This window comes from Thalassophryne amazonica, chromosome 5 (genome assembly GCF_902500255.1).
Source record: "Thalassophryne amazonica chromosome 5, fThaAma1.1, whole genome shotgun sequence".
NCBI classification, from domain to species: Eukaryota; Metazoa; Chordata; class Actinopteri; order Batrachoidiformes; family Batrachoididae; genus Thalassophryne; species Thalassophryne amazonica.
In genome coordinates, this window is record NC_047107.1 from 32745287 (window position 1) to 32763355 (window position 18069).

General features: G+C 42.1%; 1 protein-coding gene across 3 annotated transcripts in view; it reads left to right on the plus strand.

The window, feature by feature from the left end:
• pdlim2 (PDZ and LIM domain 2 (mystique)) overlaps positions 1–18069 on the plus strand; it is a 147781-nt gene that overhangs the window by 113159 nt on the left and 16553 nt on the right. For 2 of the 3 annotated variants that reach the window (XM_034169931.1, XM_034169932.1), the window contains 2 exons: positions 8265–8410; positions 17867–17978. In XM_034169931.1, coding sequence (XP_034025822.1) covers positions 8265–8410; positions 17867–17978 — 258 coding nt within the window. The remainder of the gene's footprint in view (positions 1–8264; positions 8411–17866; positions 17979–18069) is intronic. The other variant, XM_034169933.1, reaches the window with a different exon arrangement.

An 18069-nucleotide genomic window follows, 5' to 3' on the forward strand; every position in this document is an offset into this window, starting at 1 on the left:
TTTGTGACCAAACATGCTTAATAGTAGTAATATGCACACCATGCAAGAACTGGACTTTTTTTCCAGCTCTCAGGAATTGTGTACAGAGCCGTATATGGTGATGGGTGAAAACCATCTCATCACGGCATCCCTGTACTTTCTAATTGCTATCAGTGACAAGAAGTTACTGTCAGGTCAAGACTGTCCTCAGTGTGGACTGTGAGCACTCAGGTGGGCGTCCATGAGATGGTTTTTGACTTGCAGAAATTCTTCAGTTATGCGAATCAAGTTGTCACAGAAGGAGTTGGATGTTGTGGTCCTCTGTACTGGTGTGGATACACATGGTCTGCTGTTCTGAGGCCAGTTCGATGTATTGCCAGATCATTTGAAAAGAACACTGGGGATGGTTTATGGTAGTGAAATGGACACAGCGTTCACGACCAACAGCTCTGAGCGCTGCTGCAGTTAGCATGCCAATTGCGACATCTGTGGTGATGGTGTGTGATGAAACGGAAAATTTTAGTGGCCTTTTAGTGTGACCAGTCTAAGGCACACGTGCAGTAATCATACTGATTGATTGGTGTATGCCATACTTGCCAGACAGATGAATTATCTTGGATTATTTTTCTCAATTTATGAACACAATTTAAGAGCTATGCACAAAGCTCACGTCTCTTAAGAAATAGTATTGGATGTTGTAATTCAGTTAATGAAAAATGCCAATGAAAGCTGTTTTTTTGTGTGTGTGTGTGTGTGTGTGTGTGTGTGTACAAAAAACAGTTTTCATTGGCATTTTTCATGAATTTAATTAAAATATCCAATGGAGATGGTAGGTCCTGTGTTATAAAATGGTGGATTGTCTCCTATGGGTCAGGGGGTGAGTTTGTTCTCCAAGTGGAGGAGTTAAAGTATTTTAGGGGTCTTATCCATGAGTGGGAGCAAGTTTGGGGCATGAGAGTGATAGACAGATTGGAGCTGTGTCTGATATTCTGCAGAGCCTGTTCTGGACTGCCCTGATGAAGACCTGAGCCAGACGCTGATGCTCTCTATTTACCAGTCCAGTTACGCTCCTATTCTCACCTATGGTCATGAACTATGGACAAGGATCAAAAGAACAAAGTCACTGATAAAACCAGAGGAAATGCGATTCCTTCATCAAGTAGCTGGGCTTACACTCAGGGACAGGGTGAGATGCACAAATATATGTGAGGGACTTGGAATGCTGTGTTTGGGAACTGTGCAATGAGCTGCTTGGTCTACTGCCACCAGGACCAGGATAATGGCAGAGAATAAATTCATTTTTGTTAATAATTTTGAAAACCAAAACTAATTAAAAAGGTGCACACCAAATATGGATGGGCGACATAAACAATATATTCGGTTCACGGTATAAATTTGGCCAACGGTAGAGATTTAGACTCCACTGACAAATCGCGGTAATGCTTGTTGATGAAGTCATCGTATCTTCATCTTCCTCAGTGGCTCTGAACGACTGGAAAAGGCTGCAGTCAGTGCTTCAGTCACAGACTCCATCTCCACCTCAGCAGATTAAAACTTCTCCTTGTAAGAGTGTAAAATTAAAAGTTAAAGTTACGCTCTGGAGTCGCCTGACTGAATTTGGTCTTGTAGAAGTCACTTAACCGAATTAAGCAATTGTCCCGTTAAATTCACAGACTCTCTGAATGCGTTTTAAAAGTGTACGCTTCAAGCTTTATACAAATTCTTAAATTATGTTGATTGCCTACTATAACCTTAATTATGATGAATAATTTCCACAATGTTTTTTGTGAATTTTATGGTCATATTTGGTGCAAGTATTTGCAGAAAGCCGCAGTCAAAAGTCGAGCTTCATCTCGGCAGGAGAGCAGAAAAAAAAAACACATCTTCCACTCTATCATTGGTGGAACCCCACGACATGAGCCAATCAGGATCATCAACCCACGTGGTGTCTTTCTGCACAAAATGCCACCAAAAGCAGACAAATGAACACTGCCTCCTGCTGGACAGAAGCAGAAATGGCAGAATGAGATTATTGTAATGCACAAAATACATGTCTAACAAGTCAGAATCAGGCACTCAAAATTAATTTATATGTGTGTGTGTCTGTGTGTGTGTTTGTTTATTTTAATCAATTTAGCTTAGCAAAGGGACTATATGACCCATTCAGAAACACTTCTATTATAACTTTTAAATTTAAATTTATATCATGATATATACCATTACCATGAAGGGATTCAATTTATATCGTGATATGAATTTTAAGTCATATCGCCCAGCCCGAGGCCACCAAATTATTTTTCCCTTATTAATGATGTATGCTGCACACTTATTCTGCCCCAGGAAATCAGTTCAAACAAATGGACACCACGATATTGCCATGGCACTGATATCAGCCATGCATGTCTGTTAACCTCTGACTTCTCTATTATGGACATAATTGTCTGCGACATTTGTGGTGGGGGGGGAGAGATCTATGTAGCCTTCCTAATATGCACATCAAAGGACCTGAAATGAGTAACTCGGTGAGAAAAGACCTATCATGTGTTGCTTCAACCTTTGAACCTAAAATGGGTGATTTCACTGATTAGTTCATCTACCTGCGTGAAGAGTTGAACTAATTAGAATCAGCTGGTTTAGTGGGACAATGGGACAAATGTGACTGGATTTACTCACTAAACTGGGATTTTATACCTCTGCAAAGGACAAGATGACTCCAAGAGGCTGTTGTTACATTCTCAATGTTCTGCTCAGTACTGCGTTAATCTCACGTGACTAATCGTGAGCTCCCACCTCTGCTGTCGGCATGGGGGGCGTTAATTGCCTATTCGTCCCAAACACATGCGAATAGCGGCTCTCGCAGTTTATACCACAGAGTGCTGTTGTACTGTGATCCAAAATAAGTGCTAAAACAGGATGAAAAAGCTTTCCTCCTACAGGCTGGTTTATAAAGTGCAGACCTCAAAACAAAACTAAACCGCGACCTCGGTCAGAAGTTCAGATGCTTTCAGTGCACATTTTACTCTTTCTAAACGCTTGAAAAATATTGAGTTGTTTTCTTTTCACGACTCTGCAGCAGGACACTTTAATGCTTCTGATGAATGAATGGAACGTTGTGTTTTTATAGTGTTCTGCAATCTGCCTGACAACACTTCTACAACTTTCCTCCCCAAACACAGCTACGGTGCATCCAGAAACTATTCACAGCACTTCAGTTTTTTCCATATTTTATATTACAGCCTTATTCCAAAATGGAGTGAATTCATTTTCCCCTCAAAATTCTACACAATACACCATGAAGATAATGTGAAAAAAGTTTAGAGATTTTTGCAAATGTATTAAAAAAAAAAAAAAAAAAAAAACAAGAAATCACATCTACATAAGTATTCACAGCATTTGCCATGAAGCTCAAAATTGAGCTCAGGTGCATCCTGTTTCTACTGATCATCCTTAAGATGTTTCTACAGCTTAATTGGAGTCCATCTGGGGTAAAGTCAGTTGATTGGACATGATTTGGAAAGACACACACCTGTTTACATATAAGGTCCCACAGCTGACAGCGAATGTCAGAGCACAAACCAAGCATGAAGGCAAAGGAGTTGTCTGTAGACTTCAGAGAGTCCAGGATTGTCTCAAGGCACAAATCTGGGGAAAAGTACAGAAACATTTCTGCTGCTTTGAAGGTCCCACTGAGCACAGTGGCCTCAATCATCTGCAAATGGAAGAAGTTAAGATCCACCAGGATCTGAACTTCCTAGAGCTGGCAGCCTGTCTAAACTGAGCAATTGAAGGAGAAGGGCCTTAGTCACTGAGGTGACCAAGAACCTGGTGGTCACTCTGTCAGAGCGCCAGCATTCCTCTGTGGAGAGAGGAGGACCTTCCAGAAGGGCAACATCTCTGCAGCAATCAGGCTTGTATGGTAGAGTGGCCAAATAAGCCACTCCCTTGCCAAAAGCCACCTGAAAGACTCTAAGACCATGATAAACAAAATTCTCTGGTCTGAGACAAAAATTGAACTCTTTGGTGTGAATGCCACGTCATGTTTGGAGGAAATCGGGCACCATCCCTACAGTGAAGCCTGGTGGTGGCAGCATCATGCTGTGTGGATGTTTTTCAGCAGAAGAAACTGGGAGACTAGTCAGGATTGAGAGAAAGATGAATGCAGCAATGTACAGAGACATCCTGGATGAAAACCTGCTCCAGAGCGCTCTTGAACTCAGACTGGGGTGATGGTTCATTTTTCATCAGGACAATAAGCACACAACCAAGATATCAAGAGCCCAACCTGAATCCAATTGAAAATCTCTGGAGAGATGTGGAAATGTCTGTGCACCGACGCTCCTCATCCAACCTGATGGAGCTTGCGATGTGCTGCAAAGAGGAATGGGCAAAACTGCTCAAACATAGGTGCGCCAAGCTTGTGGCATCATATTCAAGAAGACTTGAGGCTGTAAGTGCTGCCAAAGGTGCATCAACAAATTATTGCAGAGCCTGTGCCTATTATGTACATGTGATTTCTTAATAATAAATTTGCAAAACATTCAAAAAGCTTTTTTTCATGTCATTATGGCGTCGTTTTGAGGGGAGAAAATGAATTTACTCCATTTTGGAATAACGCTGTAACATAAAATGTAGAAAAAGTGAAGTGCTGTGAATACTTTCTGGATGCACTGTATCATTTATGCAAAGCAATGAATGAAGACATTAAATGTAGTTTCACACAAGCTGTTTTTACTTTTTTAATACTAGAGCTGTGACAAAAACATTTGTACAACATTACAGCTGATGGCGCCAATATTATCTACTAAATATTGTCTTATTGTTCTGATCGTCCACCTTTCTTTGGACAACTTACAGGCATTTGTGGCAGTGTTGTCCATAGATTATCATGTCCATGTATTTACACAGAGGATGCATGCCCACATTAAAAGGCTGTTCTCCCCACGGCATTCTACATGAGCGACTTGTGGAGTATTCAGTGCGCATGCCCTAAACAATGTAACCAACCATCCATTCTTTGCGTGGTTGCTTGGATAAAACTGTTACTTAATCATACTGATTGGCCAGTCACCCTTGTCCTTCCACCTTCCATAGAGTGTAGCAGTCGTAGTATATGACATCCAGTTTTCCATAGCCAGACTGGTATCCTGTAGGACAGATGTTGTCTACATCATACATTTTAGATTTCAGGTAATAAATCTTGAAATAATGTTGCAATCTGCTGATGATAGACAACAGAATGCAACTCTCTTCAGGTTAATTAGTAAAAATTGCCCTTAAAGATTGTCACCTAGTGAATTTGGTTTTGTTCTTGGTGCTATTTACATTATGCCTCGGCACCGACCACGACGGGCATTTCAGCCTTATCAGTGATGTATCAATCAGATGCATGCCTCATCCTGAAGAAGTGGAGCGATAACTAAATTTAGTGTGTATATGTGTTTCATCAGAAATTAAAACCTTTTATTAAATTAAAACCTTTGCACCCAGCCTTTGGCCTGGAGAATGACTGTTTCCATATGGTTTGAGAGTTGACTTTGGCCCCTGTTCCACACTGGATAGCCACAACTGCTGATATGTCAGCAGCTGGAGTCAAATACAAACGTCAGATTTAAAAAATCTTCCCTCTGATTGGCCCCCAGTCTGCTTCAGTGTAGCCAATCACACTCCTTTAATGCCCATGTGCCCGCCCCCTGTGTCATGTGGCCAATGAATTGCAGTGGACAGTCACACCTTTCAGTCACACTCTTGTTTTTCCTGTCTGCTTTAGATAGACTTGTTTGTGATGCATATGTGTGCTAATTTTTTTTTTTTCGCCTGACTGTTCTGAGTGGACTTAAACGCACACAGCTGCTGTTGGCAGAATAAGTGTGTTCATTGTTCTTTAAAATTCCCTTTGTGTTCAAGGTGAGTGTCATTTTCATTTGTTTGTGCACTGGTTGTGTCATGCTGTAAGGAAGCTAGTAGAACATGATCCTTCCCTGACTTTTGTGAAATGCAGATAAGTCGAGTGTTTTGGCTACACATTTGAGTGTCTGAGGTTTAATCATTGCCCTTTTGTGCTGAGAGCATGGAACAAGTCTGGCGCCGATGTCCTGTAGATATTAAAGTGGTTTCACATGTCAAGCTGCTCTCAAATTCTGCGTTATTCTGTGAAATGCAGTTTGGAACTCTGTTTTCCCCTCATGTTCGACGGAAACCTTGCTCTTTGTTTTGAGGTTGTATGTGAGAGAGGTGAAAAGGAAAACTCACTGGTGGAGCTGAGCATGTGGAGAACTTGCTGAAATGTCTGTTTTCAATTTGCACCACATTCACTTATTCACAGTAAAGGGTCTGAACATTTGATTTGCTCATGTCTGTGTTTGCGTTCTCCTGTTTCAGTCATGCTCACATCACTGGGAAGCAAAGTCCAAAAAAACATGGAGTTATCTGGCAGACACACACACACAGTTGAATATACCACGTGCACATACCATGTATGCAGATACATGAAGTTCAATTCAATTTATTTCATTTATTTAGCACCAAATCACAACAAAGCTGCCTCAAGGCGCTTCACAGAAGTAAGGTCTAACCTTTTCAACCCCTAGAGCAGGCACACAGGCAACAATGGTAAGGAGACTCACAGGGGTGACCCACTGCTTAGGCCATTCTAACAGTTACAAGGTTTTTACAAGGTTTTTAGAAAGCTGAACAAACAGGAAAAGGAAAACCAGAATCACATCAAAAGCAAAGTGCATTATTGAGATGACCATGCAAGCGATTATACCGCAGGTCATCCACTACCCCAGGGTGCAGGGTCAGCCTCAGTCCCTCATGCCATCAGTGGGCCTATCCTCCTGGTAGAATATATAGCAAAAGCAGACAGGAACTACAAGTAAGCCTGCATCAGCTTCAGCCATGGCATCTCGTGGTCAGTCTAGTACCCTGTGGTATGCAGCTGTTAGCCTTGTAAGATGTCATCAGTACCTCGGACAGAGAGAAAAAGAGCAGAATCAGTTGGCCGGAAAAACTGCACCTTAATAATACTAAGGTGATCGCTGGTCGATAGACCTAAGCTTCATGAACAGACCCAGAATTTAGATGAAGTGAGGCTGAGACCTGTTCTGTTGCTAATACAATGATTTAAAAGGATAAGAAGCACAGTTCAGGTGTACAAGCGAGTCACGGTTTGACTTGAAATAATAGTGATTCAGATTTAAGGTCTGGACCTCTCATTCAGTCAGTGATCCTAAATATGCCCTACATAAATGCAGTCCATTTACCATTTATAAGTCTCCGGAAAATACACTAACTTTTGTCCAATTGTCATGAAAATCTGTCTGAGTAACAGGAGTACTTGTGTTTTCTGAGTAGGAAGAGTACACATTCATAATTCGAATTGCACAGATCCAGTGTTTGTGTCGAATGAGTTTACATCTTGAACGTTGACATCTAGTCAAATGTCCAGCACACAAAGTGTGATATTTGAAGCTGGAGGCCAAGCACAGTTTCAGTGGATGTGTAAATAACAAGCAATGTTGTCATCATGATTGATGAGATAAGTGCAGATGATATGATCATTTACTGCAGGCAGCTAAGATTTTTCTTTTAATCAGAGAATTACTTTAATCTAGATGTCACACCATTGTTGCTCATTTGTTGATCCACTGTGAGGTCAAGTTTCACATCTCACTGTGTTGTACACAAACACTGTGTCCTGTTGTGCTGTGATACTGATATGTTTGCATCAGAAAATCAGATGCTTAAAAGTTCAATTCATCATTTGTACACGCATTTCCAGTGGGTGTATAAGTCAAATCATTCTGACTTGAACTTTATCATGTTTTTTTTCTGCTGCATTAGCTGCAGGTAACAAACCACAGCTGGCCTGACTGGTTTCAACTGACAGCTGGCATTCACCAGCTCCATGCACACAAACACACAGACATGAACTTTCTGTGGGTGTGTCTTTGTTTCCCTTTCTGCTGTCATATTGCCTTGAGTCAGCAGTAGGACTTAATTTACATGATTCTGGCCGTTGATGTGAATATCTGCAGACGTCTTTCTGGTGATTTTTAATTGTGTATAAATACACAATTCCTTAGTGGTTTCTTTCCATTTACGTTGAAGCTGTTCAATTAAAACACATGGAAATGGATATGAGAAAAATCAGAAAACCTCCACATTGCCTCCTGCAGGTTCACTTAAAGCACTAAAATAAGACAGTTGCAGCTTTTTATGAATGAGGCTTTTCAGTTGAAGCAGTTTAGTCAAGATGACCTCATGTGTTTCTGTTCTTACCACAGTTTTAGCTCTGAGATTGCCATGCAGAGGTTTGACAAAGACTCCGAGGTGTACAAGATGCTCCAGGAGAATAGGGAGTCCCGCACCGCCCCTCGCCAGTCCGGCACCTTTCGAATGCTGCAAGAGGCACTGGAGGCAGATGAGAAAGGTTGGTAGGAAAAGAATCATGTATTTAAAAATCCTTTGATTTGCAGGACTGCATCATGCAAGCACAAACACACTTGACCTGTTCAAGGGGTGGATGGGATGTGATCAGTACTTTGTTGATGCGCCTTTGGCAGCACTTGTAGCCTCAGGCACCTATCTTTGTGCAGTTTTGCCCATTCGTCTTTGCAGCACCTCTCAAGCTCCATCAGGTTGGATGGGGAGCATCAGTGCACAGCCATTTTCAGATCTCTCCAGAGATGTTCAGTCAGATTCAGGTCTGGGCTCTGGCTGAGTTGTTCTGAAACCTCTCCTTTGATATCTTGGCTGTGTGCTTAGGGTCATTGTAAATGGTAAATGGACTGCATTTATATAGCAGTTTTCCATCTCTATCAGATGCTCAAAGCGCTTTACATTAATGTCTCACATTAACCCCGATGTCAGGGTGCTGCTGTACAAGGCGGTCACTACACACCGGGAGCAACTAGGGGATTAAGGACCTTGCCCTGGTTAGGCTGGGATTTGTACCAAGGATCCTCTGGTCTCGAGCCCAACGCTTAACCACTAGAGCATCACCTCCTCATTGTCCTGCTGAAAGATAAACTGTCGCCCCAGTCTGAGGTCAAGAGCGCTCTGGAGCAGGTTTTCATCCAGGATGTCTCTGTACATTGCTGCATTCATCTTTCCCTCAATCCTGACTAGTCTCCCAGTTCCTGCCACTATAAATCCATAAATGTCATTGAAAAATTTTTTTTCCTCTTCTGCATTAACTACTTACACCAGTGCATTCATCGTGCCAGTGCCAAGCCCAGATAAATGAGTAGGAGCCCTTCAGGAAGGGCATCTGGTGTACATTTTTCCAAACCCACAGAACACAAATTAAATGTCCTTACTGGATCGGTCGAAGCACAGGTTGACGATGGCAGGGTTGTGCCACAGCATGCTGGTGGAACTCGAGCTACTGTTGGGCAAAGAGGAGGTGGAGAAAGTGTCCGGGAAGCAGTGGGAGAGGAGGATAGTTGGCTGATATGATGGAGAAAAGGAAGGTAAACAAACTGGGCCTAATTCACAAATACTGCATACATACACATCTGCTTAAACCACTCGTAAACCAGCTGCACAGGTCTGGGATTGATCTTATTTCGTAAAATTATTTGTAGTCTCCTCCCCCTTCTCAATTAAAATCTTCAACTACACCATTTGAGAGAATTTACTTAGTTTACAATGGAATACATGTATGAGAATCTTCTTATTGCTATTCCAGTTTTGGCTTTCATTGAATAGTTTATTGGTCACTCACAACAACTTGTAGTGCCACTTAATTGTGCCACTGCAGTGTATTTTAATTTAATAATTGGTAGCATATTGTGAGTGAGCTTGCAACAGAGCGAGTGGACCATCAGCGTCTGTGCAGATGGCCATACCATTTGTTACAGTCTGTGGCCTCATTCATAGTCCACAGCCCATTGAAGGCCCCAGCCAGGACCATAGCTCGACAGAGGACGACGTCAGCCACAGCTCGCGGGAGGCCCCAGCTGGGACTGCGGCTCATTGATGGATGCCAACAGCCCACAGCTCGCCGGGGGCCCCAGCCAGGACCGCAGGTCGAAGGAGGCTGCAACAGCCCGCAGCTCGTCAGAGGTCGCCATCGGCAGTTGACTTGCCGTCCCCACGGGGAAACTGGGACTTCACAGGCTAGGCTAAGCAGCCTGGTTTCAGCTAACAGCTAAACGCTAACAGCTTTTGCGCAGCAAATGGCTGTTAAATATGGGAGAAGGGAATGGAACATGCTTCAGTCCTGTGAAAAGCAGTTTATTGTCTTTGTGAGATGAGATAAGAAACAGCCAATGTTCCCCAGGCTGAAACAAATTCCTCTGGAGGAGACAGTAGGGCAATTTGACTTCCAGGCTTGATAAGCCTGTAATGTTATTGTTACAGCAGTGAAATCACTTTTTAACAGTTCCACTTGCACAATCAAATCCCAATTATGAATTAAGAATATTCACCAGTCTCTGAAATCTTCAGCTTCAACTGCAAGGCACGCATCTGCTCCAAGATGTCATCCAGTTTGCGTCTGAGTTTGAGTCATTGCAGTCTGAGAATGCACTGCCTTGCCAACTCGTTAATCATGACGGACAAGCGAGGGGCCGTGGTTCTTGATGCCGCTGTCTTGCCAATTTTCCGGTAGATCAGGGCAGCACATAAGCCAAAAAGTACCAGCCCTGCTACCATGAGACCAAAAATGAATAAATCCTCGACGTCCTCAACAGAGAAAGGCACCAAGCATGCAACACGCCAGGAACTCCAGGAGTCGAGGACATAGCCCGCAGAATACGTTCCATCTGGGCAGGTAGGATCCCCTGGTCCTGACCTTCTTGTAGAAAAAATGGTGTCAATAGCGTTCAGAGACCAGCTGATCAATTCCATGGTTAATCCAATAGTAGTCCAATAGATGCAGAATCCAACATAATTTGAGGAATTCACAGTCTGGTGAAGTAGGGACTTGAAGGTCAAAGGCAGAGAACAGAGATAAGGGAGAGTGGAGGAGATGCGAGCGCCCTCGTCGGAGTCCCAAGCTCAGTCATTTCTATTGCTTCATAAATAGTAACTGTCAGTATTATACAGAGGAACAGTACAACAGCTGCATTACAAGTGATGGGAAATTATCAGTAATCCACTTTAACAGTAGGAGTCTGTACAAAAATTTGGGGAGTATCAAAGATTATTTAAAACAAGAAGAAATAACTGGTGCAGCACAGAAATAAGTGCAAAAAGTCTTTCAGGTGCTGAAAGGAAAAAAAAGTTCAAAGGGACTGACATTTCGATGTGAGTCACATCTTCGTCAGAGGACTCTGACTCTCAACATATAGAACAAAAATTGTCCAATTATACAGTATAGTAAAAATAATAAATATAAAGCTAACCCATGGATAACAAAAGGTCTTCAAAAGGCTTGTAAGAAGAAAAATATGCTATACAGAGAGTTCATTAAAAGTAAATCAAGAGGCAGAGATTAAATATAAGGCCTTTAAAAATAAATTAACTATTATGCAGGACTGTAAAAAAAAAAAAAAAAAAAAAAAATCATACTTTGAACAAATACTAAACGGTAATAAAACCAACATAAAGGAAGCATACTGAAAAGTATTACAGTGGTCCCTCGTTTATCGCGGGAGTTACATTCTAAAAATAACCCGCGACAAGCAAAATCCGCAAAGTAGTCAGCGCTATTTTTTGTAATTATTATAGATGTTTTAAGGCTGTAAAACCCCTCACTACACACTCGATACACTTTTTTCAAACAGGCATTAACATTTTCTCACTTTTCTCTTTTTTTTTTTTTTTTTTTCTTCTTCTGGGCGAGAAGATTATAAACAGACACACGCAGAACTCTCCTTTCGTTCACTGCCTCTGGAGGTAAGGATGCGGGACCTGCAAAGAATCCAAGTCCTCTCTCTGTGGCCACGGAGCTCTGCGGCTGCGGTCAACATCCACATCAAAACAGCGAGCGTAGTCTCTGGACCTGTTGTCAGATTTGGCGCAGCTCTGCACAGCAGACAGGAGTGCGGTGTGAGTGGCCCGCTGCTGCATTTACCGAGCCCGCACACTCGGTAAGCGCATCGGAGGCAGTGAGAGCAATCACGGTGATGCCAACCGGTGCCGCGACCGGCCCGCCTGATAAGGACGCAGAACACAATGCGCTGTAAAAAAAAAAAGCATGCAAAATTGCACTAAAAAAATCTGCGAAACTGCGAGGCCGCAAAAGGTGAACCGCGTTATACAGAGGGACCCACTGTATAGCAAATAAACCCAAATCAAATAACTACCCAACATGCTTTACTTATAACAACAAAGATGAATATAACACGAGCCAAGTAATGAATAGTTTCAATAAATTTTTTGCTAATGTTGGGCCAGATCTGGCAGCTGAAATTCCACACAGCCCATGGGAAAATCGTCAATTGTCAGAAATCGTCCACTGCACTGGCATTGTTTGATTCAGTAGAAGAGATCGATAAACATGTAGACCAAAACATTTCAGTTCAATCAATCAATTTTTTTATATAGCGCCAAATCACAACAAACAGTTGCCCCAAGGCGCTTTATATTGTAAGGCAAGGCCATACAATAATTATGTAAAACCCCAACGGTCAAAACGACCCCCTGTGAGCAAGCACTTGGCTACAGTGGGAAGGAAAAACTCCCTTTTAACAGGAAGAAACCTCCAGCAGAACCAGGCTCAGGGAGGGGCAGTCTTCTGCTGGGACTGGTTGGGGCTGAGGGAGAGAACCAGGAAAAAGACATGCTGTGGAGGGGAGCAGAGATCGATCACTAATGATTAAATGCAGAGTGGTGCATACAGAGCAAAAAGAGAGAAACAGTGCATCATGGGAACCCCCCAGCAGTCTACGTCTATAGCAGCATAACTAAGGGATGGTTTAGGGTCACCTGATCCAGCCCTAACTATAAGCTTTAGCAAAAAGGAAAGTTTTAAGCCTAATCTTAAAAGTAGAGAGGGTGTCTGTCTCCCTGATCTGAATTGGGAGCTGGTTCCACAGGAGAGGAGCCTGAAAGCTGAAGGCTCTGCCTCCCATTCTACTCTTACAAACCCTAGGAACTACAAGTAAGCCTGCAGTCTGAGAGCGAAGCGCTCTATTGGGGTGATATGGTACTACGAGGTCCCTAAGATAAGATGGGACCTGATTATTCAAAACCTTATAAGTAAGAAGAAGAATTTTTAATTCTATTCTAGAATTAACAGGAAGCCAATGAAGAGAGGCCAATATGGGTGAGATATGCTCTCTCCTTCTAGTCCCCGTCAGTACTCTAGCTGCAGCATTTTGAATTAACTGAAGGCTTTTTAGGGAACTTTTAGGACAACCTGATAATAATGAATTACAATAGTCCAGCCTAGAGGAAATAAATGCATGAATTAGTTTTTCAGCATCACTCTGAGACAAGACCTTTCTGATTTTAGAGATATTGCGCAAATGCAAAAAAGCAGTCCTACATATTTGTTTAATATGCACTTTGAATGACATATCCTGATCAAAAGTGACTCCAGGATTTCTCACAGTATTACTAGAGGTCAGGGTAATGCCATCCAGAGTAAGGATCTGGTTAGACACCATGTTTCTAAGATTTGTGGGGCCAAGTACAATAACTTCAGTTTTATCTGAGTTTAAAAGCAGGAAATTAGAGGTCATCCATGTCTTTATGTCTGTAAGACAACCCTGCAGTTTAGCTAATTGGTGTGTGTCCTCTGGCTTCATGGATAGATAAAGCTGGGTATCATCTGCGTAACAATGAAAATTTAAGCAATACCGTCTAATAATACTGCCTAAGGGAAGCATGTATAAAGTGAATAAAATTGGTCCTAGCACAGAACCTTGTGGAACTCCATAATTAACTTTAGTCTGTGAAGAAGATTCCCCATTTACATGAACAAATTATAATCTATTAGACAAATATGATTCAAACCACCGCAGCGCAGTGCCTTTAATACCTATGGCATGCTCTAATCTCTGTAATAAAATTTTATGGTCAACAGTATCAAAACCAGCACTGAGGTCTAACAGAACAAGCACAGAGATGAGTCCACTGTCCGAGGCCATAAGAAGATCATTTGTAACCTTCACTAATGCTGTTTCTGTACTATGATGAATTCTAAAACCTGACTGAAACTCTTCAAATAGACCATTCCTCTGCAGATGATCAGTTAGCTGTTTTACAACTACCCTTTCAAGAATTTTTGAGAGAAAAGGAAGGTTGGAGATTGGCCTATAATTAGCTAAGATAGCTGGGTCAAGTGATGGCTTTTTAAGTAATGGTTTAATTACTGCCACCTTAAAAGCCTGTGGTACATAGCCAACTAACAAAGATAGATTGATCATATTTAAGATCGAAGCATTAAATAATGGTAGGGCTTCCTTGAGCAGCCTGGTAGGAATGGGGTCTAATAAACATGTTGATGGTTTGGATGAAGTAACTAATGAAAATAACTCAGACAGAACAATCGGAGAGAAAGTCTAACCAAATACCGGCATCACTGAAAGCAGCCAAAGATAACGATACGTCTTTGGGATGGTTATGAGTAATTTTTTCTCTAATAGTTAAAATTTTGTTAGCAAAGAAAGTCATGAAGTCATTACTAGTTAAAGTTAATGGAATATTCAGCTCAATAGAGCTTTGACTCTTTGTCAGCCTGGCTACAGTGCTGAAAAGAAACCTGGGGTTGTTCTTATTTTCTTCAATTAGTGATGAGTAGAAAGATGTCCTAGCTTTACGGAGGGCTTTTTTATAGAGCAACAGACTCTTTTTCCAGGCTAAGTGAAGATCTTCTAAATTAGTGAGACGCCATTTCCTCTCCAACTTACGGGTTATCTGCTTTAAGCTACGAGTTTGTGAGTTATACCACGGAGTCAGACACCTCTGATTTAAAGCTCTCTTTTTCAGAGGAGCTACAGCATCCAAAGTTGTCTTCAATGAGGATGTAAAACTATTGACGAGATACTCTATCTCCCTTACAGCGTTTAGGTAGCTACTCTGCACTGTGTTGGTATATGGCATTAGAGAACATAAAGAAGGAATCATATCCTTAAACCTAGTTACAGTGCTTTCTGAAAGACTTCTAGTGTAATGAAACTTATTCCCCACTGCTGGGTAGTCCATCAGAGTAAATGTAAATGTTATTAAGAAATGATCAGACAGAAGGGAGTTTTCAGGGAATACTGTTAAGTCTTCTATTTTCATACCATAAGTCAGAACAAGATCTAAGATATGATTAAAGTGGTGGGTGGACTCATTTACTTTTTGAGCAAAGCCAATAGAGTCTAATAATAGATTAAATGCAGTGTTGAGGCTGTCATTCTCAGCATCTGTGTGGATGTTAAAATCGCCCACTATAATTATCTTATCTGAGCTAAGCACTAAGTCAGACAAAAGGTCTGAAAATTCACAGAGAAACTCACAGTAACGACCAGGTGGACGATAGATAATAACAAATAAAACTGGTTTTTGGGACTTCCAATTTGGATGGACAAGACTAAGAGTCAAGCTTTCAAATGAATTAAAGCTCTGTCTGGGTTTTTGATTAATTAATAAGCTGGAATGGAAGATTGCTGCTAATCCTCCGCCCCGGCCCGTGCTACGAGCATTCTGACAGTTAGTGTGACTCGGGGGTGTTGACTCATTTAAACTAACATATTCATCCTGCTGTAACCAGGTTTCTGTAAGGCAGAATAAATCAATATGTTGATCAATTATTATATCATTTACCAACAGGGACTTAGAAGAGAGAGACCTAATGTTTAATAGACCACATTTAACTGTTTTAGTCTGTGGTGCAGTTGAAGGTGCTATATTATTTTTTCTTTTTGAATTTTTATGCTTAAATAGATTTTTGCTGGTTATTGGTGGTCTGGGAGCAGGCACCGTCTCTACGGGGATGGGGTAATGAGGGGATGGCAGGGGGAGAGAAGCTGCAGAGAGGTGTGTAAGACTACAACTCTGCTTCCTGGTCCCAACCCTGGATAGTCACAGTTTGGAGGATTTAAGAAAATTGGCCAGATTTCTAGAAATGAGAGCTGCTCCATCCAAAGTGGGATGGATGCCGTCTCTCCTAACAAGACCAGGTTTTCCCCAGAAGCTTTGCCAATTATCTATGAAGCCCACCTCATTTTTTGGACACCACTCAGACAGCCAGCAATTCAAGGAGAACATGCGGCTAAACATGTCACTCCCGGTCTGATTGGGGAGGGGCCCAGAGAAAACTGCAGAGTCCGACATTGTTTTTGCAAAGTTACACACCGATTTAATGTTAATTTTAACACAAGGTGGTGAGAACAAAATTTGCCAGTATGCACGTCATGAATCCAGTGTAAACTTTGCACATTCACAGTTTGACCTCTTCATCAGATCCACTCCAAAAGTCACTTTCTTCTTTGGTCCATACCCCACCTTTCCAACAAGTTTCATGAAAACCGGTTCAGTAGTTTTTGTGTAATCCTATCAGACAAACTGCACAGAAACCATTACCTCCATGGTGGAGGTAACAAACACATGAACATACACTCAACAAAAATATAAACGCAACACTTTTGGTTTTGCTCCCATTTTGTATGAGATTAACTCAACGATCTAAAACTTTTTCCACATACACAATATCACCATTTCCCTCAAATACTGTGCACAAACCAGTCTAAATCTGTGATAGTGAGCACTTCTCCTTTGCTGAGATAATCCATCCCACCTCACAGGTGTGCCATATCAAGATGCTGATTAGACACCATGATTAGTGCACAGGTGTGCCTTAGACTGTCCACAATAAAAGGCCACTCTGAAAGGTGCAGTTTTATCACACAGCACAATGCCACAGATGTCGCAAGATTTGAGGGAGCGTGCAATTGGCATGCTGACAGCAGGAATGTCAACCAGAACTGTTGCTCGTGTATTGAATGTTCATTTCTCTACCATAAGCCGTCTCCAAAGGCGTTTCAGAGAATTTGGCAGTACATCCAACCAGCCTCACAACCGCAGACCACGTGTAACCACACCAGCCCAGGACCTCCACATCCAGCATGTTCACCTCCAAGATCGTCTGAGACCAGCCACTCGGACAGCTGCTGGAACAATCGGTTTGCATAACCAAAGAATTTCTGCACAAACTGTCAGAAACTGTCTCAGGGAAGCTCATCTGCATGCTCGTCGTCCTCATCGGGGTCTCGACCTGACTCCAGTTCGTCGTCGTAACCGATTTGAGTGGGCAAATGCTCGCATTCGCTGCTGTTTGGCACTTTGGAGAGGTGTTCTCTTCACGGATGATGCGAAGGAGATGTGTTGCACTGCATGAGGCAAATGGTGGTCACACCAGATACTGACTGGTATCCCCCCCCAATAAAACAAAACTGCACCTTTCAGAGTGGCCTTTTATTGTGGGCAGTCTAAGGCACACCTGTGCACTAATCATGGTGTCTAATCAGCATCTTGATATGGCACACCTGTGAGGTGGGATGGATTATCTCAGCAAAGGAGAAGTGCTCACTATCACAGATTTAGACTGGTTTGTGCACAGTATTTGAGGGAAATGGTGATATTGTGTATGTGGAAAAAGTTTTAGATCGTTGAGTTAATCTCATACAAAATGGGAGCAAAACCAAAAGTGTTGCGTTTATATTTTTGTTGAGTATAATATAATTCAGTCAGTGTTGTAGACTTCACTTTTTTTTAAGTCACCCAGCCTATTTGTCAGAACATGTAAAATGTTGCAGTTGTTCAGTTTCATGGTTTATTGTTGCACCCAGTGTAGGAAGTTGTTGCTTGAAGTGTGTACTGCGGGTTGTAAAATGCAAGGACAGCTGTCACCCACAACAGTGTTGCCACGAGTCACGACAAACAGGTTTTTGGAAGGGACTGCTAATGTGACGACGCCTGTGCGACTTGTTTGTTTTTGTCTGTGCAGAGGCTGCTTTACGGTTCCCATCTAAGCTTTCGCCCAACCCGCCCAAGCCGTGCACAACAGTGGGACAAACCAGCAAGTACCACACCTGTGAGAGATGTGGCACCAGCATTGTGTAAGTCTGTGCTCTGTCACCATAGCTACTCACTCACTGCAATATCACGAGTGTCACTCATCAGTTTTACATTTTTCTTGTGTGCCCAAAG